The sequence below is a fragment of the Phocoena phocoena genome, chromosome 1 (assembly GCF_963924675.1).
Source record: "Phocoena phocoena chromosome 1, mPhoPho1.1, whole genome shotgun sequence".
Classification (NCBI taxonomy): Eukaryota; Metazoa; Chordata; class Mammalia; order Artiodactyla; family Phocoenidae; genus Phocoena; species Phocoena phocoena.
In genome coordinates, this window is record NC_089219.1 from 12705618 (window position 1) to 12728639 (window position 23022).

General features: G+C 60.1%; 1 protein-coding gene across 1 annotated transcript; it reads right to left on the bottom strand.

The window, feature by feature from the left end:
- Window positions 1–1475: 1475 nt before the first annotated feature.
- On the bottom strand, window positions 1476–22683 carry ATP13A2 (ATPase cation transporting 13A2). The gene is made up of 29 exons (XM_065877044.1): window positions 22519–22683; window positions 15573–15667; window positions 15260–15442; window positions 14882–14940; window positions 14596–14710; window positions 14261–14340; window positions 12618–12695; window positions 12366–12435; window positions 11346–11480; window positions 11191–11257; window positions 10793–10924; window positions 10050–10205; window positions 9424–9534; window positions 9293–9339; window positions 9016–9204; window positions 7650–7856; window positions 7083–7178; window positions 6838–6997; window positions 6599–6719; window positions 6337–6461; window positions 5471–5631; window positions 5232–5348; window positions 5051–5130; window positions 4388–4540; window positions 4201–4297; window positions 3136–3359; window positions 2897–3048; window positions 1985–2154; window positions 1476–1894 (listed from the first exon to the last, which is right to left on the bottom strand). The coding sequence occupies exons 1-29, from the start codon at window positions 22526–22528 to the stop codon at window positions 1760–1762; spliced, it is 3525 nt and encodes a 1174-aa protein (XP_065733116.1). The 5' UTR covers window positions 22529–22683; the 3' UTR covers window positions 1476–1759.
- Window positions 22684–23022: the final 339 nt, after the last annotated feature.

The window sequence follows — 23022 nt, forward strand, 5'->3', positions numbered from 1 at the left end:
AATAAGCAGGGATTTTTGTCACGTGGAGCACTATGGGCCCCGGGGGCCAGCCCGGCACTCTCTGCCCTTCCTTAGCCCTTCACTGCTGCCAGATGCAATCCCACTAGTGTAGGAGAGGAAACCGCCTGGCAGAACTGCTGTCCCCTACGCTTGACAAAAAGGGGAAACTGAAGCCCCAAAGCTGCCACCTCTAGTGTCCTGGCTCCCAGATCCTCTGCTGCTTCTACCCACTCCTCTGGCGCTAAGGACCCAAGCACAGGTGGCAGCTATCCGGGGAGGGAGTAGCAGGTGTGGGGACTCTTCTCCCAGTGTTCTTGGAGATTTGCTCCTTCCCCGCTCGCCTCTCACGCCACGTTATAAGCTACACCCAGGCAGAGGTCATGTTTTTTGTTCACCGCCGTAGCCCCTGTGCCTGGCACACGACTGCCCAACAAATGCACGAAGAACCAGCTAGGGGTAGAGGTGGGAATCAAACCCACGCCTCGCCGTGTCCTCCAACCTCCCTTTGAACAGCATCTGCCACCCTGAACCATTGCTGTCTGATGACTCAGTGCCCAGTGCAGAGGGTCTGTGGATGCGCCTGGTGTCACAGGTTACCTCCTCACGCCCCCCATCCTTGTCCTCAGTTTGATTCAACATTCGCTGAGCTCCTACGAGGGTGGGCTGGGGGTGGTGCCAGGGCTTCCAGTAATGAGGTTGGCGGGGGCTTTTCTTTCCTGTTGTCCCCTGCCCAGCACAGATGGACCAGATGACGGAGCTGCATCTCCAGAGCAGGGCTTGGCGAGGGTCCCACTGGTGGGATGAGGTCAGAAGCACCCACCCTTCCCCGGGGGATGGCGCATGTGGTTCTGGCTGGGAAACGTGGGCTCAGAGCCTGGATCGCATGTGAGGGAAGAACTGGACCGTAAACACATCCCAGGATGCGGGAGGTGGGGAAAGCAGGGAACTGCCCCAGTTAAACGCCTTGTAGGTGCTGGTACTCGTTTGAGTCAAGCCCCATTCTCTGCTGCCCCTGCAGGAGGGTAGGACGGTTAAGACTGTGGACTCTGGAGTCAAAGCAATCTGGTCCCAGCTCTGACTACCTGTGTGACCTCTAAGCCTCAGTTTCCATATCTGTAAAAGGGGGACGGGGAATTCCCTGGCAGTCCAGTGGTTAAGACTCAGTGCTTTCACTGCCACAGGCCCGAGTTTGATCCCTGGTCAGGGAACTAAGGTCCTGCAAGCCATGTGGTGCGGCCAAAAATAAAAATAAAAAAGGCGGGGGCAGTACTCCACAGTTATAAGGATTAAATGATGATGCCTATAAAATGCTGAACGGAGCACCGGGCATGTGCTCAACCTGGAGATATGACTGTCAGATGAGGAAACAGAGGCTCAGAGAGGGGAGTTGTCCAACATGATCTGAAAAATCAGGGGATGCCGGGAGCAGACACGTGCCAGGGGCACCCAGGTCAGTGGTATCAGGCAGGCCGAGGCAGGAAAATATTATGACTTTATTTGCTACACTGACAGTGGCTCTGAGTGCGGGTGGTGGCCGCTGTCTCTACAAGGGGCGTCCGAAGTGGGGGACAAGGATAGTTAGCATCTCCCCAGGCGGGGGCAGGGAAGGCTGGGCCGGGCAGACGTGGGACATGAGTGTGACAACCGCCAACCTCAGGGCTGCAGGAGCGATGGCAGTGGTGTCTCTGGAGATGGGTCCTGGCCGGTGGCTCAGAAGCAGGGAGATCCAGTGTTTAGGGTGCCGGCCGGCGGGCCTGCGCTACCTCCCGGGCCCGGCGGCCGGTGGCCAGGGCTGCTCGGCCAGCTCCTGCTCCAGCTGCTTGAAGCGCTTCTTGGAGGCCCGTTTGGGCCGTAGCCACCGCAGGCAGCCTGGGAGGCACTGGTCCAGCACGCTCTGCCGGGGACAGGGAGGGCACAGGGGGGCAGCTGTGGCTCAGTCCCACCCCCAGAGCCCCCTGCCACCCCAGCGCGGGGCGGGCCCCACCTCCAGCATGAAGGCCCCCACGAAGTTGAAGGCGACCAGGCCCAGCAGCAGCAGCTTGAAGTAGGTGTCAGCGATGGTCCTCAGCGCCAGTAGCCCCTGCAGGAGGCCGGGGGCCAGGAGGAGGCCCACCAGGACAGAGCCCAAGAGCACCAGGGCCACCAGGAAGGGCACTGGGGGTGGGGGAGTCCGTCAGCCAGGGAGCCCCGCACACTCACACCCGTGCCCGACGGGACCCCACAGGCACCAGCCCCACAGCCCTTCCCTCCATCACATCCCCCCTCGCTCCATCTCATCCCTCCCCTCCATCTCATCCCCCCTCCCTCCAGTTCATCCCCCTCCCTCCAGTTCATCCCCCCTCCCCCATCTCATCCCCCCTCCCTCCATCTCATCCCCTCCCTCCAGTTCATCCACCCTCCCCCATCTCATCCCCCCTCCCTCCATCTCATCCCCCTCCGCTCCATCTCATCCCCTCCCTCCAGTTCATCCCCCCTCCCCCATCTCATCCCCCCTCCCTCCATCGCATCCCCCCTCCCTCCATCTCATCCCCCTTCCCTCCATCGCATCCCCCCTCCCTCCATCACATCCCCCCTCCCTCCATCTCATCCCCTCCCTCCATCTCATCCCCCCATCTCATCCCCCCTCCCTCCATCACATCCCCCCTCCCTCCATCACATCCCCCCACTCCATCTCATCCCCCCTCCCTCCATCACATCCCCCCTCCCTCCATCTCATCCCCTCCCTCCATCTCATCCCCCCATCTCATCCCCCCTCCCTCCATCACATCCCCCCTCCCTCCATCTCATCCCCCCCATCTCATCCCCCCTCCCTCCATCACATCCCCCCTCCCTCCCTCTCATCCCCCCTCCCCTCCATTACCCCCCCCAGCACATCCCACCCCCAGCACAGCAGCACCATTGGTGTAGAGCGGCCGGCGGAAGGGCGCCCCCTTGGACACGGCCACGGCCAGGATGAGGTACTGGAAGCTGGACAGACAGAAGACCACCGTGTTCTCATAGTTGGGCAGGTTGTCTGGCGCGGGTACCGTCCTGTTCAGAGGCACGAACCTGGGAGCACAGGGACCGGGCGTCACGGAGCGAGGGTGAGGAGGACGGGGCATGGGTGGGATCTGGGGTGAGCTCCCCGCTACTCACCAGGGCTGGGCCACGGTCAGGAAGTAGCCCCCCAGCTGCACGCTGGCCACCAGGGCCACCTGTAGCAGCAGGCTGCTAAGTGCGGGCACGCTGAGCAGGGCCCCCGGCGGCCGCGCCCGACCCAGAGCCAGCGCCGGCCCCGTGCGGCTCATGAGCACCGCCACCGTGGTGGTGATGGCCAGGTCGATGACCAGGAACTGCACGTCGCCCAGGTTGGTGTTGACCTGCCGGCAGGGAGGGAGGGCGGAGGGGAGGATAGCTCCTAGTCTGATGGGACAGGCACCAGCCCAGCCCTTGAGGAGTCTGATGGGGAAAGTGTTTCCTTGCCCTGCGACGTGATGGGCAGACGCGCCCTCCTGCCTCTGGGAACTCCCAATCTGATGAAGGAGACACGGCCCTGCCTTCAGGAAGCCCCTCTCCCCATCTGAGGGAGAAGGCATCCCTGCTGACCTGATGGGAACTACCAGGCTGAGAGGGAGGCTGAGGCTCTGCCTTGAGGAGCCCCAAGGTTTCTGGAGGAGACACAGTTCCTGCCCTCAGGTTTAAGGTGGACACAGGGACAAAAGCTGGCGCAAGGCCTGCAGTGCCCCATGGCGTCACCTGTTCCCAGTGTGGGGGAGCAACGCGTGCGCTGAGCAGAGGAGTGGGTGATACCCTTTGGACAGGAGACTGGAGGCACAGTCGAGGTCTGAGTTAGGGCGAGCGGGGAATGGGCGGATTCATGGGAAAGGGGCAGAGGCCTCGGGTGTCCCGCTCCTGCCTCTGCCTCCTTCACCCCTGCCTGGGCTCTGCCTCAGGCCCCCCTGCAGATGGGGAACTCCCAGAGGACAGGGATGAAACGCTAGCACAGGACAGCTGCTCCCGTTTCTGAGGACCTACTGTGCACCAGCTGCTCAGGGCTTTCATCACCTCAGACAAGCCTCACTGCCGAGGCTCCGGAGCGCCTAAGCCACGCGGCTGGAGCAGGATTTGAGGCCACGCTGTCGACTCCAGAGCCTGCCGGCCTCCTCACCGCGCTGCTGAGGTCCCCGCCCCGGGCCCGGCACGGGGCCTGCAGATACTCACCGTGTAGAGGATCAGGACAGAGATAAACTGGGTCAGGCTGTACAGGGCCATGTACTTGAAGACGCTGAACGACGTGTCCAGGGAACAACGACCTTCCCTGGGGAGCGGGTATGGGCATGAGGGGGCCCAGGCCGGCTGACAGGCCCTGCCGAGACCCTGCCCCCCACCAGGCCCCTGCCCGCCTCACCTGATGACCATGGGCACACACTCAATGTTGGCCACGCTCGAGGTGAAGGGCGAGACCACTGAGGCCTCGGCCTGGGACAGCGAGATGCCCACGTCAGCCGCCTTCAGGGCCCCGCAGTCGTTGGCGCCATCCCCACACATGCCCACACAGTACCTGTCGGAGAGGGGAGGGCAGGCGCGGCCTGGACTCACGTGCTGGCTTTGAGCCCTGGAGGGCCCTCCTCAGCTGCGAAATGGCCCACCCACCTCCCAGGCCGGCTGGCAGAACCCGGGGACGGCTGCATCCCGACTGCCCGCCGGGTGCCTGGGAAATGCTCAGTAAATGGTACGCAGTAGGTGCTCGGTAAATAGGTGCAATTACAGTAGCCACAGGGTCTGTATCCACATGGTCTATATCCACGGGGTCTGTATCCATGGATACAGAGAGCCGACTGTACTACACCATTTTACATAAGGGACTCGGGCATCTGTGGACGTTGGTATCTGCAGGGACTCTCAGAACCAATCCCCCGCAGAACTGAGGGCGGTGTACTACCGTCAGCATGACAGAGCCGGGGGTGCCTGCTGGGCTCTCTGAGGCTGATGGCTCCTGAACGCCTTGGGTGGGAAGCAGGGACATAAGGGCCAGCTGGGCCCCCACAGGCCCCTTCCCATAGGCACTCACTGAAGCTTCTGTAGTTCACACACCAGCTCTGTCTTCTGCTCGGGAGCCATGCGGGCAAAGACGGTGCCCTGGACCAGGACCTGGGAGCACAGGGAGGCAGGGGAGGGGCTGAGGCAGCCAAGAGGAGGGGGCAGAGCGTGGCGAGGTGTGGGGCGACCAGGGAGGTCCGGGGCAGCCCTACCTTGGGCAGCAGCTTGGGGAAGTGCTTCATAAGGACACCAAAGGTGGACCCGCTGAGGGCCAGGTGGCTGGATCGGGGGTCTGGCTCCATGGTGTAGCTTGCGGCCTGGTCAGGATCCTGGGGGCCCGGGAAGCTCAGCTGAGCTCCCCCTGCCCACCCTGAGAGCTGGGGCCCGGGACAGCTGAAACAGGGGTGGGGTCATGGGTGGGGTCTGTGGCGGAACTCGGGGTCAGCCTCACCTGAGCCCCGTTCACGGCTGCAGAGGACTCCACTGGCAGAAGCTCGAGGGAGGCAGGCTGGCCCCGCTCAGGCGGGTTGGCGTGGATGATGACCAGGCGCTCCTGGGGGCCCACCATGCCGCAGCCCTGGGCCACGGTGACCGCCGTCTGCAGGTTGTCCCCTGAGGGTATGGGGCAAGGTCAGGGTCCAGCTGCTACTGAGGGGGCCATCCTCACCCTGACACGTATAGATGGGAAAATTGAGGCCGGACAGAATCTGTCTGCCATGCCTGGCTCAGGCAGGCCATCAGTGTCTCTGAACCTGGGTTTCCTTGTCTACAAAACTAGGGATCAAAGATCTAAGGAGAAACTGGGAGCCTGGGTTGGAGTTCTACATATACCTTTTTTCTGGCCACGCCATGCGGCACGTGGGACCTTAGTCCCCTGACCAGGGATCGAACCCGTGCCCCCTGCACTGGAAGCGAGGAGTCTTAACCACTGGACGCCAGGAAGGTCCCCTGAATCTTTCTTTTCTTGCTCCATGAAATTGTCACAACCTTTGAGGCTGACCTAACTTCCCCCATTTCTCAGAGTTGGAAACTGGAACTTGGGGAGAGGTCACCAGCAGCTGAGCTGGAACGCTGTCCAACACCAGCCCCAGACTCTTTGGAAGTCACTCTACTCCTCTGAGCCTCACTTTCCTCATCTGTCAACTGGGGTGACAATTATCACTCAGGAGGGAGACTGTGAAGACACCTGAAACGTCTGAAGAGGACCAGGCCTGAGGCAGGGGCCCAAAGAGATGCCCCAAGAAGGGACGCCAGGTGCCCTTATCTCTGCCCGGGATGGGGTAGATTCTGCCCTCCTAACTCAGGCCCTGCTGGTACCTGTCACCATGACCGTGCGGATGCAGGTCCTCCGCAGAGCCTGGATGACGGGGGTCGTCTGTGGCTTTAGCAGATTCTGCAAAACTAGCAGCCCCAGGAGGCTCAGCCTCCACTCCACTGCGTCCCTGGAGGGTGGGCAGACCCGGGTCAGAGGTCATGCAGTGGCCACGACCCCTCCCCCAGCCACTGGGCAGGGGCATCGGCCCTGGGCTCTGCCCCCCTCTGCCCTCACGAGGCCGTAAGCTCAGTGCCCAGGGCCCACCTTGTCAGTTGCTGAGCTGCTTCCATGTTGGGTGCAATGGGCAGCGGCTTGCTGGCGAGGGCCACCACGCGGTAGCCAGCAGCTGTGTAGCTCTGCAGCATCTGGGCGAAGTCGGTGGGCACTGCCAGGGAGAGGCAGGTGTCACTGGGACGGGGAGGTGGAGGCAGCGACACGGGCTGGGCGCCCACCCCATTCCGCGCCAGTGCCGACCTGCAGACCCTGGGGCCCTCCCCCTTCACCTGTCTTGGGGTCGCAGAGGCCTGCCACCAGCTCGGGGGAGCCCTTGACGCAGGCCTCGGGCCGAGCCGCCCCCGGCCATGCCACCACCACGCTCATGCGCTGTAGAGCCGATGAGAAGGGGAAGTGGCTGAGGATGCTGACCGGCACCAGGGGCTCCTCCTGTAGGGTTGGGGGGCAGCTGAGGGGTTGGCCTGTGGAGCCCACCCCTCCCAGCCCACGCCCCACAGGCACCCCCTCAGCTCACCATGCCCTGCAGGTGGAGCTCCTGAAGCGGGGGTTTCATCACCGCTAAGACCTGGGTCCCAAATGTCGAGTCCGCAGCTGATCCCTCCTCCAGGACCTGGGAGGCAGGCAGAGAACACTGGCATCGAGGGGCCGGGTGCTGGCTTGGCCTGGGGCAGCCAATCCTTGGCCCGTGGAGAGAGGCAGTGGGAGACACTCAAGTTAAACTCATGGAGGACTTCCTTCATGGGAGACTGGATAGAACAGAAGTCAAGAATGTGCGCTTTGGAGTTGGGAGGACCCAAGTTCAAACTCTGGCTTTGCCATTTACAAGCCGCTGGGTGACCTTGGACAAGTTATTCCACATCGCCCTCAGCCTCAGTTTCCTTCATGAAGCAGGTTTGAAGCTACCTCCCTGGGGCTATGGGGAGCAGTACACGAGACGAGGCCCGTAGAGCGCTGGCACGGGGTAGGTGCTCAGCACTAGGCCTTGGCCATAGTTATTCTCGGTGGTGGGCATGATAGAGACGCCCCCTGGAGGTCCTAGAATGAAGACTGGGTGGGCTTAGTTAGGGCTCGGCCTCCTCACCCAGCCAGTAGATTCCACCATCTTGAGGTCCATGGGGTCACCCACTGGGGTGTCCCGGAGCCGGCTGAGGGTGTGGCAGGTGGCCAGTGCCCGGAGCAGGGGCCCCATGGGAAGGCGGCGGGGCTCTGGGACCAGCGGCAGGAACTCCTGCCCCTTCAGGGGCACCACACCCATCACGTCCAAGCTGTCCTCTGTGAGTGTGCCTGTCTGCAGGGGGCAAGCGGGTGGGCCAGTGATGAGTCCTGGGGTGAGCTGTGCCCCGCTGCAGTGGGCGCCCACACCCCTGGCCAGGCGGGGCCCATGGGAACCCCGGGAGCCAGAGCTGGGCCTTTGCTCAAGCAGGTCCGTCTGCCAGGCTGTCCTCCCCAACCCACGGTGTTTCTTGGTCTGGCATCGTTTCCCCCAGGAAGTCTTCTCCTTTAACCCTACAGTTGGGTCAGGTAGTGCTTGCTCGGGGCTCCCACCCATGGCCTCGTTACTACTCCATCATTTGTTCACTGTGGTACCAGGAAGAGGGCCTGGCCATGGACAGCTCTCAGTGTAATGAATGAATGAATGAGTGAATGAATGAGTGAACAGATGCCTGCCTTTCCCATACCATATTCCAATGGCTCAGTTACACGTCTGGCCCCTTCGCTAGCCTGGGAGCTCTGCGAAGACGATCAAGCTCCACCCTTTCAGTTTAAATAACGTCCAAACTCCTCACCAGGGCCCGCCCGCCTCTGATGGATCAGGGCTCTGCCCGTTTCATCTTGCCCCCCTCCCTACTGTTCCCCGAGCCCCAGGCACACCGCTCTGTTCCTCCAAGGAGCCATGAGCCACTCTACTTCTTCCCCTCCACCTTGCCAGCCCTGCTCTCCTCTCAGTGTGGTCCACCCCTCAGAGGTCACCAAGGGACCACAGGAGCCTTCCTTGACTGCCCTCTAAGGGAGTGACCCCCATGTACCACCCATCACGTACCCCATTTGCTTCCTCCCTAGAACCCATCACCATCTGCAGCTCTCTGTGGTCCCTGGTTCACTCATTATGGTGGTGGGGACATCTCTGTGTGGGTCACTGCTGGATCCCCAGTGTTGACAGCAGCCCTGGGTACCCAGTAGGCCCTCAATGGTTCTCAAACAAACAAATTAAATGAGTTTAGACATTTCATGCTCCAGACTGTGAGTTTGATCCAGGTGGGAGCTGGGGGAGAGGGTGCCTCTGAGTGTTTCCATCCCAGGACAGGACCTGGCGGTGGCCAGTGTTCACAGCAGCGGTGCACAGGCAGGCGGCGGGGCTCTGGGCTCAGCAAGCCCTCAGTCAACGTTGCTGAGTGAGGGATGTGGGTGTGGGGGCCCGGCCGTGTCCCCCACCCCACGGCCCCCACCTTGTCGAAACACACCAGCCGGAGCTTGCCCCCCAGGTTGATGCGCATCGGGTGGGTGCAGAAGACGCCCTGGCTCCGCAGCCGGTTCTGGGCGTAGAGCGTGCACACAGTCATGGCGGCAGGCAGGGCGGGCGGCACTGCCACCGTCACCAGGTCCAGAGCCCGGATCACGATCTCGTCCAGAGGCACCTGGCGGGGGGCACTGTGAATGCCAAGGGCCAGGCCGGGTGGGCCCTGGGCCCCCAGTGGCAGCCCCCGCCCGGCCCCCAAGGCTTACGTGGTTGCGGTGGAGGATGAAGATGCTGTAGACGGTGCCGAGGAGAGCTGAGGAGACAGCAAGGGGCTCAGCGGGACTGGGCACGGGGCTCCGGGGGCCACTGGCAAAGTGGGGTGCGGGGGGCCACTCACCCAGGACGGAGAGGGCAGCCACAAACTTCACGCTGTGTTTATAGAACTTGAAGTTGATGGGCCGGGGATGCAGGATGGAGCTCACCAGGGCCCCTTTAGCCGTGCAGAACCCTGGGAGGAGATGGGGAGACTGAGGCAGGGGAAGCTGAGGGTCAGGATGACCCCACCCCTCCCCCACACCACCCACACCTCTGGGGTTGTAAGGCATGCTGCTCCTGGGGTCAGCAATCACCCAGTTTGGCGGTCACATGGGATGGCCACAGGCCTTGCCCAGGCTTCATAAGCTTAGTAAATAAGGAATTAGTAGTACCATCTACAAACTGGGTGGTTTCACTTAAAATCCAGATGTGTGGCTTTCGCTGAAAAATGTCAAATCTGGTGACACACTGGGTCCCTTTCACACGTGGCAGGCGCCTGCTGGAGATGTACAGCACTGCTCTCTTCCTAAGGGGTGGGCTCCTTCCTTCTTGCCCCGTCCCTGCCCACTCCAGCCAATCCCAAGTAGGGGTGGGACGTGCCTGAGTCGCACAGCAGGGCAGTGGTAGAGATGGGTCCTGCCCGGCTCTGTGTCACCTGTCCTCTAGGTGCTGGGCCCAGCATCCCTCCCCACTTCCCAGACTCGTTACCTGTCTGGGTCACCACTGCCAGGGCATGGGGTCCTACAAAGGCCCGGGCCTGCAAGATGAGGGTCCCACAGAAGAGCGTGTGCCGCTGGTGGGTCTCTGGGAAGTAGGGCACCGGTCCCTCCGGCAGGGCGGTCTTCAGCACTGGAACGCTCTCCCCTGGGAGGGATGTGGTATGAGGCCCATGCTGGTCCCTCCCACCAACAAGACCAAGCCTTATGCCTAGAACTGTTACGGAAGCCCCAGGTCTCATTTAACACTTGTAACTATGTGTGAAGAAATCACTGCCCCCATTTTACAGAGAGGTACACTGAAGCTCAGAGAGGGCAAAAGACACAGACACAGTGAGACAATCCTGGGACGTGTGCAGCCAGTTTCCAGGAACCATCTCTCAGGGGAGCCAGAAAGAGTTGTGAGCATACAGCATGGGCAGAGTGGGGGGCCAGGGTGGGGGGCTGGTGTTCTCCTTCTGTTGGAATTATTTTGTAACAAGCTGTGTTACTTTTATAGTTCAAATAAGATATTGACACGAGAGGGCTTAACCTCTGTAAAGCCCTGAGCTTGCTGCCTGGCAAAGAGTAGCAGTGCTTCACCCAGCATCTGCAGGGGTAGGACCTGCTGAGGCCGGGACTGTTACCTGAGCAAAGGGAAAAGAGAACTCCATCTAAAAGTTCTGACACAAGGCAGAGAGGCTCAGTGGCCCGGCAGGGGGGATGGGAGGCTGCTGGCCAGGGGCAGGAACTGACCTGTCAGAGAGCTCTCATTGACCATGCACTCGCCAGCCACCAGGGCAGCATCGCAGGGCATCAGCCCACCCTCCTGGGGCAGCACCAGGCAGTCTCCCGGCACGAGCTCACTGGAGTCGACCCATTCCTCCTCTTCGGGCAAGCAGGGGCCTCAGTACAGCCTGGAGGGGACTCCCCCACTGCCTCCCCCAGTCTCCCTCACTCTCCCAGCCTCTCACCTCCCCCAGCCAGCCTCCCTCCCTCCTTCCCAAGCCTCCCTTCCACCCCCAGTTTCTCGCCTCCCCCAGCCTCCCTTCCACCCCAGCTTCTCACCTCCCCCAGCCTCCCTCCCTCCCCCAGCCTCTCACCTCCCCCAGCCTCCCTCCCTCCCACACCTCTCACTTCCCCCAGCCTCTCACCTCCCCCAGGCCGGCACACGCACACCTGTACAGACAGCTGGACCATGTCCTTCAGAGTCTGGCTTTGCTGTGGGCAGGGGGACAAGCAGGGAGTGGGTGGGTGGAGGTCTCCTTGGACACCGCCTGCCCTGCCCCATCCACCCCACACCGCACACCTTTCTGGTCTTGTATATCGACACGCAGATGGAGACCATGGAGATCAGGAAGATGCACAGGGCATACCAGTAGTAGTAGTCAGCCAGCCACAGCCCGATGCTGAAGGCCTGGAACCCATAGTAGGGGTTCAGTGCCTGGGGAGGGGCGGGGAGGCAGCGTCAGGGCCCAGGTCCCCCAGGGCAGCCCAGCCACAGGCTGGGTCTCCTGTGCCCACGGAAGCAAAGGGCCCGGCAGTTGCCAAAGGACTAAAGCCAGGCCTGTCTCCTGGTCAGTCCTGTCCAGATGTCCCTTGAGCCAGCAGCTTCTTTGCTCTAAAGAGGACACACGGGTGTTTACACGCCAGGCCCCTGCTAAGCACATCATCTAAATGTCATACGATGGTGAGGACAATTCCACAAGGCAGATGCTACCATCAGCTTCATTTTACAGCTGAGGAAACTGAGGCACAGAAGGGTTAAGTCACTTGCCTAAAACCACACAGCTCCCAGGTGGCCGACTAAAGTTTACATCAGGCCAGACTCCAAGGCCTCCTCTCTGTCTCACAGGTGTCTGCCCCTGGCTCAGAGGGCTGGGATGTTAGCAGTGTACTCTAGGTGTGTCCAGGTCACTGGCTTCCCTTTGTCCCCATGTGACCTTGGCCATGCCATGTCCCCCCCTCTGTAGCTCCGGTTCTTCATGTGTGAACGGAATGTCCCTACCACGAGGCTGTTGGAGCGTGAAAGTGGGTAATGCACGGAAAGGACCCAGACTCTGGAGCCTGGCGCTTGGCACACAGCAGGAGCCCAGGCTGTGTGGGTTTGTCTCTTGGCCTCTAAGCCCCAGCCCCAGCCTGGACCAGAACTTCCAATTCCTCTCCCTGAGCTTACTGGGGCTGGTTCTGAGACAGCTCTCCACCATGGAGAAGAGGACAGCTGGTACAATCTGCCTCTGTAAGGGTGGCCCAGAGAGGGCAAGCCCCTGGCCCAGGTCACACAGCCAGCTCAGGCCAGAGTGGGGGCAGGGCCCAGGGACAGCCCTACCTCGTCCACCAGCAGCTGGGGATAGGACTTGACTGGTACACTGATCACGTTGGGGCCGTAGATGGTCTTCCTGTAAGAGGAAAAGCGGCAGGGCCATCAGATGGAGGGGCCGTGGCAGCTGTACCCTCTAGCAGTCGTGGAGCGCCCTACTTTCCAGCTGGGGAAACTGAGGCCCAGAGAAGGCAGGTGACTGGAAGAAGGCCACACCCAGGGGGGTAAGAGAGGGGGCCCAGCTCTCAGGGCAGCACCCACCTCACGGTTTGGTCCTGGAGGCTGAGGCCGGTGCTGGAGCAGTGGAGGTCGTCACAGGTGCGGCCGTGGTCCAGCAGGCTGGGAGGATGGGAGGGGCACTTGTGTGGGTGGTGGGGTCTGAGCTCTGCACCCCCCACCCCTCCTGGCCCACCTCTGCTACACCGAGCTCCCGAGAGAAAGCTGGTCCCTCACGAACTCTGGGCCTAACTTTCTCCTTCTGTTCCTCTGATCGGGCCCCAAACCATCTCACCCAGGAAAAACGATGAGAGATGATGATAATACTTAACAGTGACAGACAACAGCCGCTATTATTTAGTGACATTTAGAGCTTTCTTTACAATGATGCCTTCTTAGGTAAGTCACTTAACCTCTCTGGGCCTCAGACTTCTCATCTGCAAGATGGAGACGGTGACAGCATCTCCCTCACAGGGCTACGGGTGGATTAAATGAGGTAAGTTTTGCAAAGTGCTTGGACGGTTCCTGGCACTTACTAGGTGACAAAGGTCAGCGATTTTTTTTTTTTTTTTTGGCTGCGTTGGGTCTTCAATGCTGTGTGCGGGCTTTTCTATAGTTGCAGCAAGCGGGGGCTACTCTTCTTTGCAGTGCATGGGCTTCTCATTGCAGTGGCTTCTCTTGTTGTGGAGCATGGGCTCTAGGCATGTGGGGCTTCAGTAGTTGTGGCTCGCGGGCTCTAGAGCGCAGGCTCAGTAGTTGTGGCGCACAGGCTTAGCTGCTCTGCAGCATGTGGGATCTTCCCGGACCAGGGATCGAACCTGTGTCCCCTCCGTTGGCAGACAGATTCTTAACCACTGCGCCACCAGGGAAGTCCCACGTCAGCGAGTTTTGCTATTCCTCTCACGTAGCAGAGGCTGTTGGTGCCCTCCCCACACCCCCTAGGAATTCACGTCTGTGCGGTGCACCCTCTTACTGGAAACACCTGTCCTGGCTTGAGGGCTTCTCCTGGCTGCATAAGCATGGTCTACCCGTGAGCTAGGAAGGCCCAAGTTGTGCAAGAGTTCATGTATTCCGCAACTGGTAACGGTAGGAAGGTGATGGGTACGTACCCCCTGGTTTCCTCACTCCTTGGGTGAGGGCACCCTGAGGTGCGTGCTCTACACTGGCTCAAAGGGATCCCCAAGGGACTGTGCTCCAGGTGCCCACATCAAGGCCCCTCCACCGGCTGCCTTCTCTTCCCGGCCTCACTTCCCCTACGTCTCCTGGCATCACCTTGCAAACAGATTCCCTGCACTTGAATCCTTGTCTTGAGGTCTGCTTCTCGGGGCTCAAACTAAGACATAAACTGAGCTCGTATTTATCAAGCACTTAGTAGGTGGCAGAGCGGGTACAAGACGCCCAACAGAAGGTCCAAGTCCAGAGCTTACGCTCTGATTCACAGCAGTGTTGCCACCTCAGGCCGGGTGCCGTGCCAAGCCTTACATGACAGTAATATACTTTACCCTCGAAACAACCCTAGGAGGCCGGGATTCCCTTCATGAGCTATTTACAGACAGGCTCAGCGAGTTGAGGGGGCCAAGGCACAGAGCTGAGAGGGGAGTCCAGGCTGGGCCACCTCATGCCACCTTCTCTGCCCAATGCAGCACCCGCTGTGGGCGTGGTGTAGCGTCGCCGGCCCTGACCCCTACCTGACTCGGCAGAAGGCCTGCTGGGTCTCGATCCAGACATAGCGCTGGCCCCGGAAAAGGTAGTAGCGCAGCGTCCGCTGCTGGGTGGGAGAGAGGAGAGGTGGGCTGGAGGCGGCCCCAGGAGGAGTGTGTGGGGGGCGGCAGGGCGATGGCACAGGAAAGAGGCGGGAGAGGCATGGAGGGGTAGAAGGTGATCGGCCAGCATCCTGGACGATTGGGACGAGAGAACCAGAGGCGCCCAGAGAACAGCTGGAGTCCAGTCCCCATTGTACAGGGTGTGAACCTGAGGCCCAGAGACAGGCAAGGACTTGTCCAGAACCCAGCTGTCCACTTACTGCCTCTTCGGTCCTGTGGAGCTGGGCGGTGTCCTTCCATGTCCCCTCTGGTAGTGTCCCCACAGCTGCCTGGCTCCGGCCGTCCTCCGCCTGGGTCTGTGGGGGCAGCTCCAGGCTGGGGACGGGGGTGGGGTTACCGTGGAGCCCTGGGAGCTGCCCCAGCACCTCCCCATCCCCACAGAGCCACCTTCCCTCTCTCAGATGGGAGGCCCCGGGATCAGAGCCTTCATGGGGGGAGGGCAGGGGGAGCAGGGGCTCCTGGGAAGGGGCGATGGGGCTGCCTCACCTGTCTTTGCTGATGGCCTCAGTCTGCACCTGGACAGTATAGAGCTGCCACGAACTATCCTGGAACACGGAGGTGTGGACTCAGTCCTGGAAGAGACCCCTCCCCTCCCCGGCCCCACCCGACAGCCAGGTGGCCCCTGCTGGAGGAGGCAGGGATCAAGGATAGAGGTGACCTCCTTGGGAATCACCCACCCCGTCCCGTAAGCCCACTGCTCAGATGGGAAAGCCGAGGTCCAGGGAGGAGAAGCACCTGTGTAAGGTCCCACAGAACGTCAGCGGCCAGGTTGGGCTGAGAACCCGAGCATCCTCCGCCCCGCAACCCTGAGCCACCGCCACCCCACTCCAGCTCCAGGCTCGCCCCTGCTCCCCCGTCTCTCACCTCTTTGTCTCTTATTTCGATAACGAGGGTTTCGGCGCGGGCCAGGCTGCACGGCTGGAGCCGCAGCCGCACCCGCCACATGGGCTTCCATCGGAAGAGCAGCAGAGGGATCCCCGCCATCATCCAGACCACGATGTGATAGCCGATGACCCTCCATGGACTGCCACAGTAGCCGCTGAGCCTCTGTGGACATGGGCGAGAGCAGGCCAGGTAGTGGGGCGGGCGGGGGCTGGAGGAGGAAGCCAGGGTATCTGGGTGGGCCTGGGTACCACCCCCACCTGGAGTTGCCCCTGTCCCTCCCCTGCCCACGTACCACGGATGAAACTGAGGAGCTGAGGGGATCTATAGATGTCTCTATCGTCAGGGTCCCATAACCGGCGGGCGTGTTGCCCACGAGCGGGCTGCTGTCTGTGGACAGAAGGGAGAAATGTCATTTGGGGGGTGGGTTGGGGGGGGCTCCTCCTTCTTTCTTTAACCACGACTTAAGCACAGTCATTTTATAAATCTGGTCTGATAAATCCAGTAACTCGAGTCTTCACGGGTCTGTTACCGGGCTGCCCTGTGGGTCCTCACTCGTAGGACCTTGTTTCCTTGTGCGTCTGGCGATTTCTGACTTGGTGTGGGCGCAGAGTCGGGGGACAGGGCCTGTTGAGCACTTTGGGCTTCAAGAGCACCCCCACACACATCCAGCTATTAGCTTCCTGGGAGCTCTGTGTCCCACATTCCATCTGGTCTACACTCTGAGGGCAGGGACAGGGCTGCTCATCCTTTTTCTTTTTTTAGACGTCATTTTTATTTATTTATTTATTTTTTGCGGTACGCGGGCCTCTCACCGTTGTGGCCTCTCCCGTTGCGGAGCACAGACTCCGGACGCACAGGCTCATTGGCCATGGCTCACGTGTTCAGCCGCTCCGCGGCATGTGGGATCTTCCCAGACCGGGGCACGAACCCGTGTCCCCTGCATCAGCAGGCGGACTCTCAACCACTGCGCCGCCAGGGAAGCCCTATTTATTTTTAATTTATTATATTTTTTTAAATTTATTTTTGGCTGCGTTGGGTCTTTGCCGCACGTGGACTTTCTCTAGTTGCGGCGGGAGGGGGCTACTCTTCGTTGCGGTGCGCGGGCTTCTCATTGAGGTAGCTTCTCTTGTTGCGGAGCACAGGCTCTAGGCACATGGGCTTCAGCAGTTGCAACATGCAGGCTCAGTAGTTGTGGCATGCGGGCCCTAGAGTGTGTGGGCTTCAGTAGTTGTGGCGCATGGGCTCAGGAGTAGTGGCATGCGGGCTCTAGAGTGCAGGCTCAGTAGTTGTGGCACATGGGCTTAGTTGCTCCGCGGCATGTGGGATCTTCCTGGACCAGGCATCGAACCTGCGTCCCCTGAATTGGCAGGTGGATTCTTAACCACTGAGCCACCAGGGAAGTCCCTGCTCATCCTTTTTCAACCTTCATGCCCAGCACAGGCTTGGCAGTGAGCAGATGCCGAGAAGTCGAGTATGGACTGATAAAATGTCAGGGCAGCCATGAAAGGGGCAGCTTCACTCTGAAGGTGAAATGGGAGGAGGAGGAAGGAAGAACCCAGTCACTGGGGGTGGGCTGGAGAGGAGGGGTGAGCTGAGAAAGCCCCCAAGGCTCAAGGAGAGAAGCTGCTATGTGCCAGGGCCCAGCTGAACAGCTGACAGGTTCCTTCTGTGAGGAAGGGCCCACTATCACCCCCATTTTACAGATGGGTAAACTGTGGCTCAGGGAAGACCAGTGGGCATCTCTACTGTAGAAACTCTTTTTTTTCTACTGCCTCCCCTGCTGTAGTGCTGCGGTCCTAGCAGAGCAAGCAGACAGTGGGTGTTCTGGGGCCTGGGACGGGGTGGGGCTCATGGCCTCTATCAGGGTTTCTCTAACTGTGCTCCCTGGACCTCTTGGGGAACCTGTTAGACATGAAGATGCCTGGGCCCCTCCCAGACCTGCTGGCACAATGGCAGTGGTGCTGAGCATCTGCATGTTTCCCAGGAGCCTCTGGAGAAGTTCACTAAGGGGGATGGGAAAGCAGGGAAGGTGGGGGGCAACCTGCTGGTTTTCTGGGCTCCCTACTCCTCCTCCCCAACTGAGCCCTGCAGAGGCCTGATCTGAAAGTTTCCACCCAATAAGCCCAGGGTGTCCCAAGCAACTGCCTGTCACAACATCCCCAGCCCCTCAGCTGTTCTGTCCCCAAACACTTAGGTTTCTGCAGCTTCTCCAAGCCCCAAAGCAACCATGATAGTCAACATTTCCCGAGGCCCCACTACGTGCGGGCTCTGCTCCTGGTCCTTCTTACATGGCTAACGCAATGACCCTGCCATGTAAGCACAATAATTATCCCCCTTTTTGTTTTTTTTTCTTTTAGCTGTACGCGGGTCTCTCACTGTTGTGGCCTCTCCCGCTGCGGAGCGCAGGCTCCAGACGCGCAGGCTCAGCGGCCATGGCTCATGGGCCCAGTCGCTCCGCGGCATGTGGGATCTTCCCGGACCGGGGCACGAACCCGTGTCCCCTGCATCGGCAGGCGGACTCTCAACCACTGCGCCACCAGGGAAGCCCCATCCCCTTTTTATAGAAGAAAATTAGGCTCAGAGAGGTTAAGTAACTTGCACAAGATCACACAGCCAAGTACATGGTAGTGTCAGGATGCAATCCTAGGCAGGCTGACTCCAGGGTGGGGTTTCTTCTTTTTTTTTTTTTTTTTTGGCTGCACTGGGTCTTCGCTGCTGCGCACGGGCTTTCTCTAGTTGCGGCGAGTGGGGGCTACTCTTCGTTGTGGTGCCTGGGCTTCTCATTGCGGTGGCTTCTCTTTGTTGTGGAGCACGGGCTCTAGGCGCATGGGCTTCAGTAGTTGTGGCACACGGGCTCAGTAATTGTGGTTCACCAGCTCTAGAGCGCAGGCTCAGTAGTTGTGGCGCATGGGCTTAGTTGCTCCGTGGCATGTGGGATCTTCCTGGACCAGGGCTCGAACCCGTGTCCTCTGCATCGGCAGGCAGATTCTTAACCACTGCGCCACAAGGGAAGTCCCAGGGTGGGTTTTAATTCCCATCAGACCACGCAGAGTCTGTTCTGTCCTATCGCAGTCCCCCATATCTCCACATAAGGACAGTGATAATAATTACTATGGTAATTACCATAATAAGAACAGCCAATAACCATTAAGCACTTCCCAGGTGACAAGAGCTGCGCTAACCCTCCACGCGAATTAGCTCATTTAACCCTCTGGCAACTCGATGAGGGGACTCTTATTTTTCCCATTTGTACAAATGAGGGAACCGAGGCTCAGAGTCACCAAGGTCCCCTGGTAAATGGTGGAGCCAGGAAGTCAGAGCCCAGATCTTGTGTTTTGGGGGCCAATGTGGGCACTTCCAGAGAACAGGGCATATGCCCTCTGCCACCTGAGGCCTCTTTCAAACAAGAGGACTCAAAACCCAAATTAACCCAAGCTCCACCCACGGTCAATCCCTCCCCTGTCCACTGGGTGACTCAGAAAATATACGGAGCTGCCACCAGCTCCAGAAAGGGCCTGGTCTCTGGGGAACTCACACACATACACCGCTCCCACACATACACACGAAGCCTGTAGCTCTCAACCATCCGGGTGTCTGGCCAACGGTAAAGTCGCAAAGCCAGAGGGCAGGAGGCCTGGTCAGCCTTCTGCCCTGGGGCTCAGAGACCCCAGCCTGGGTCCCCTGGGGTGGTCCCTTTTGCTCTCTGGTCCCGGCCGGTCCAGCTTGTGAGTGAGGCTTGTCAGGGCATGGTTTCCTTCCCTTCCTGACAACAGCCCGCAGACAACAGCCGAGGCCCTTCTGCTCTCTGGTGTGTGTGTGTTGTGCAGGGGCGGGGGAGGCTCGCCCTGGATGCTGTCTTGTGGGGGCAGAACAACAGGCATTCAGGGCAACTGACCCGGTCTGGCAACCTGGGTTCTGAGGTCCTTGGCCACCAACAAGCCCCAGCCCTTTTCTTGTCCCCTCCTCAAAAGGCCACAGTCCCAGCTGTCCTTCTTGCCAAAGCCCCTCACCAGCCCTGGAGACCTGCTCCTTGAGTGGGTCAGGGCGGGTAGTTTCACCCCCTTTAGGGCTCTTGTCGGGCAGTTTCTGGGGTATAAGGAAAAAAAGCACCTTAGGGGGGACTTCCCTGGTGGTCCAGTGGTTAGGACTTCGTGCTTCCACTGCAGGGAGCATGGGTTCGATCCCTGGTTGGGGAACTAAGATCCCCCACAAGCCCTCGGTGCGGCCAAAAACCAAAAACAACAACAACAAAAAGAGTACCTCAGGGCTATCAGGGGCTGACACAGGCCAGGCACTGTTCAGGGCTTTATACACATCGATTCATTCATTCCTCACCACTGTGAAGCGGGGACTACTTTTATCCCTATTTTACAGATTAGGAAACTCAGGCCCAGAGAGGTGAAGTAAGCTGCCCAAAGGCCACACAGCCAGCACGCGGTGGGATGTGGATCTAGGCAGTGCGGCTGTAGGGTCCACGCTCTTAACCACGGCACTACCAGCGCCATCGCTGTCGTTCCCATCAGTCACTGTGCTCCTGGCTCTCTCACAAATGACTCAGCCTCTCTCCAGGCTTCCGTTTCCCATCTCTAGGATCATAACCCCAAAGTAGCTGGCACATGGGGTGTTCGAAGTTCCTGAAGCATGGCCTGTACAGGAGGGCATTGCTGGCTCCCCTGCCAAGGAGGTGTGGCTTCCGCTCTGACCCATTTCTCAGGCTCCCCTCTACATTCCCATTGCCCTGTCTGAAAACCCACAGCTGTGCCATTGCTCCCCTGTGTGCCCTCAACAGCTCTTCCCCGGGCCTTCAAACCCTCAGGCCAGCAGCTGTGCTGGGGATGGGACTGCAGAGTGCTGCACTGACCCCACGTGGGCCACTTTGCTCCTGCCAATCTGCTTTCCTCCTGCAACAATCAAGCAACTTATCCCATTTTACAGATGAGAAAACTGAGCCTTGAGAGAGGCAGTGTGCCCACCAATTTGTCTCGCAGCCTTGCTCCAACATCCTCTCTGCCCACCTCACCCCCACCCACGGACACCAACACATCAGGCTTGCACAGGTGTCATCGCCCTCCTGCTCACACTGCCTGGCATGTGGCTGGGACTCAGGAACCATTTACTGAATGAACCAATGAATGAAGGTTGTACACCTCACTGACAGAGCATGGAAGCAATGGTGCAAGAGTCAGTGTGTCCACCTCCTGCCTCTGGGTCAGCTGGGAGGTGCAGAGGAACAAGCCTCTTCTTGAAGGGCCCTGCCAGAGACCATCTGGAGCTGTCCTCACTGGATCACTTCCCCCAGGACCTAAACAATGTTGCCTCTGGCAGTTCTTCCTTGTGTCTATCACACACCCATCATTTCACAAGGATGCTCTCTCCGTCAACCTGGGGAAGGAGGCAGTCACATCTGTGGAACGCTCTAGTCTCCCAGCAAGGTCAAGCCCAGGGCATGCTCTTGCAGAACATCTGTCAAAACACTCAGAAGGGATGGCAGGGATGTCTCCCCAGGGATGGCACAGGAAGGTCAGAGCAGTGTCTGATCTCTTCCGGCACCACCAGCTCAGGCCAGCTGCTTGGGATGGGAACACTTTCACAAATGACTGACTGCATTGCTCTTCTGAATAACCGCGACTGGTCTTCACGCGTAACCCTCTGAGGGAGGGACTATTATCATCTCATTTTACAGTTGGGGAAACTGAGGAACACAGCTTCAAAATCCCTTGCCCAGGGCTTCCCTGGTGGCGCAGTGGTTGGGAGTCCACCTGCCGATGCAGGGGACGCGGGTTCGTGCCCCGGTCCGGGAGGATCCCACGTGCCGCGGAGCGGCTGGGCCCGTGAGCCATGGCCGCTGGGCTTGTGCGTCCGGGGCCTGTGCTCCGCGACGGGAGAGGCCGCAACAGTGAGAGGCCCGCGCACAGCAAAAAAAAAAAAAAAAAAAAAAAAAAAAAGTAAAAAAAAAAAAAAAAAAAAAATCCCTTGCCCAGGGTCACACAGCTTGCAAGGGGAGAAGCTGAAAATGAGTGGGTCTAAATGAACACATTCCTCTCAGTTCATCCTCACAGCCACCTCTCCAAAAGTATGGATTAGGATTCCCATTTAAAATGAGGCACAGAGGTTGATTAACATGTCCAAAGTCACACAGCTCTGAGTGGTCAAGATTAGACTTGAACCTAGTCTGACTCCCTGGCCCTGGGGCAATGCCACGAGTACTGCAGAGCGGAGAGGCTGGCGTCAAAGCCATTTGGGAACCTCTTGTTTCCTGCGGAAGCATGGGTTTCCTCCTGATGACCTGGCAGAGGCCCAGGGCAGCACTGCTGCCTCCTCCCTTGCTGTGCTTCTCCTGTGGCCAGAAGCTCCTCTCCTGGGCCAGGCTGAGTGTGAGGGATAATCTGCCAGGAGCTCCCTGATCTTTGGATCTGGAGTCCAGGGACCATATGTCCTCAGCCTTTCCCCTTCCTCACCCTGGGTGCACCCCAGAGTTGGAGGGGGGGATGGGGGGGAGTAAGGTGGGAGACCGGAGGGAGAGACCTGAATGAAGGGTCTGCAGCTGCAGAGAGGATGCTCAAGCGTTGGTGGCCCTTGGCTGAGGTCTAGGCTCTGAGTGACCCACGTGGAAATGAGACCCTTCTAAACGCGAGAGGTCTACTGGCACCCTTTGCAGCAGGTAGAATTAGACTCTGGAAAGGGTGGCCTCCAGACACAGGGCCTGGGACAGGTAACATGGAGGGTGTGGTCCCTGGACCGGCGTGCTAACAGGCTTGCTCTGGGGGCCTGACTCAGGGGATCAGGAGTGGCATTTGTGCCCCAGGGCACTCCGATCCAGGGACTCAGGAGCCCTGGCTTCTCCAACCCCATTCATGCATTCAACCAAGAGGAACAACCGCTCAGAGGCCCTGGATGCAGCGGCCTCCACATCTCTTCCCCCACCTGGACATCCGTCACTGCGCGGGGACACTTCCCTGCGCCCCGCCACCGCGGCCCCCGGATTATCCTTTTGCACGGCGGCGCCAGGCGCTTCCTCTCCCAGGGCTCTAGGAAGGTGCGGAGCGGACGGCTCTGCGCGGTGCCATCCCCGGGCTCCTGGCCTCTCTGGGAAGGGGGAGGGCATGGGCGCGGGGATGTCCCGGGGGCCGCTCCCTCGGCCTGCGCCCCAGCGGTGGGGGTGTCCCCCCATGACAGATGCGACGACGGGCGGTCCGGGGACCGCGCCCGGTTCCTGTCGGCTGGGGCTGCGCGCTCACCTGCGCTCATGGCGGCTCCTCGCGCTCATCGCCGGGCCCGGGCGTCGCGATGCCCCGCGGTCGGGGCCGAGGCGGAAGGCCGGGGGCGCGGGGCGCTGCGGAGCTGGGCGGCCCGGGACACCTGCAGGACCCAGCGGCTGGAGCGGCGGCGAAGGTGCCGCAGTCAGGCTCTGCGCACCGCCAAGCCCCGCCCCGCCCTCTGCGGCCCCACGTCCTCCCGCGCGCCGCGGGGGCTGCCGGGATTTGTAGTCCGAGGCCGCTCCCAACGCGCACGCAGGGGCGGGGCGCCGAGAGACAGACGTGACAGCCCTGGGACAGACTGACACATAGAGAGGAGGACACTCAGGGAATCCGACAGGACAGCCCTCAGACACATGAACACATAGACACACACTCAGAGAAACAGCCCTTAGATGCGCAAACACAAGTACGCCACGCCCCTCCCACTCCTCACAGATTCGCCTAAAGAGAGAGTTGTGACCCAGAGATGCACAATTCTCAGAC

Coding starts and splice junctions, on each gene's coding strand:
- ATP13A2 (XM_065877044.1), bottom strand. Junction 11,481..12,365: donor CCCAGCTGCTGGTGGACGAG/GTAGGGCTGTCC, acceptor GCCCCTCCCCAG/GCACTGAACCCCTACTATGG. Junction 9,340..9,423: donor GGCTGCCCTCTCCGTCCTGG/GTGAGTGGCCCC, acceptor CTGTCTCCTCAG/CTCTCCTCGGCACCGTCTAC.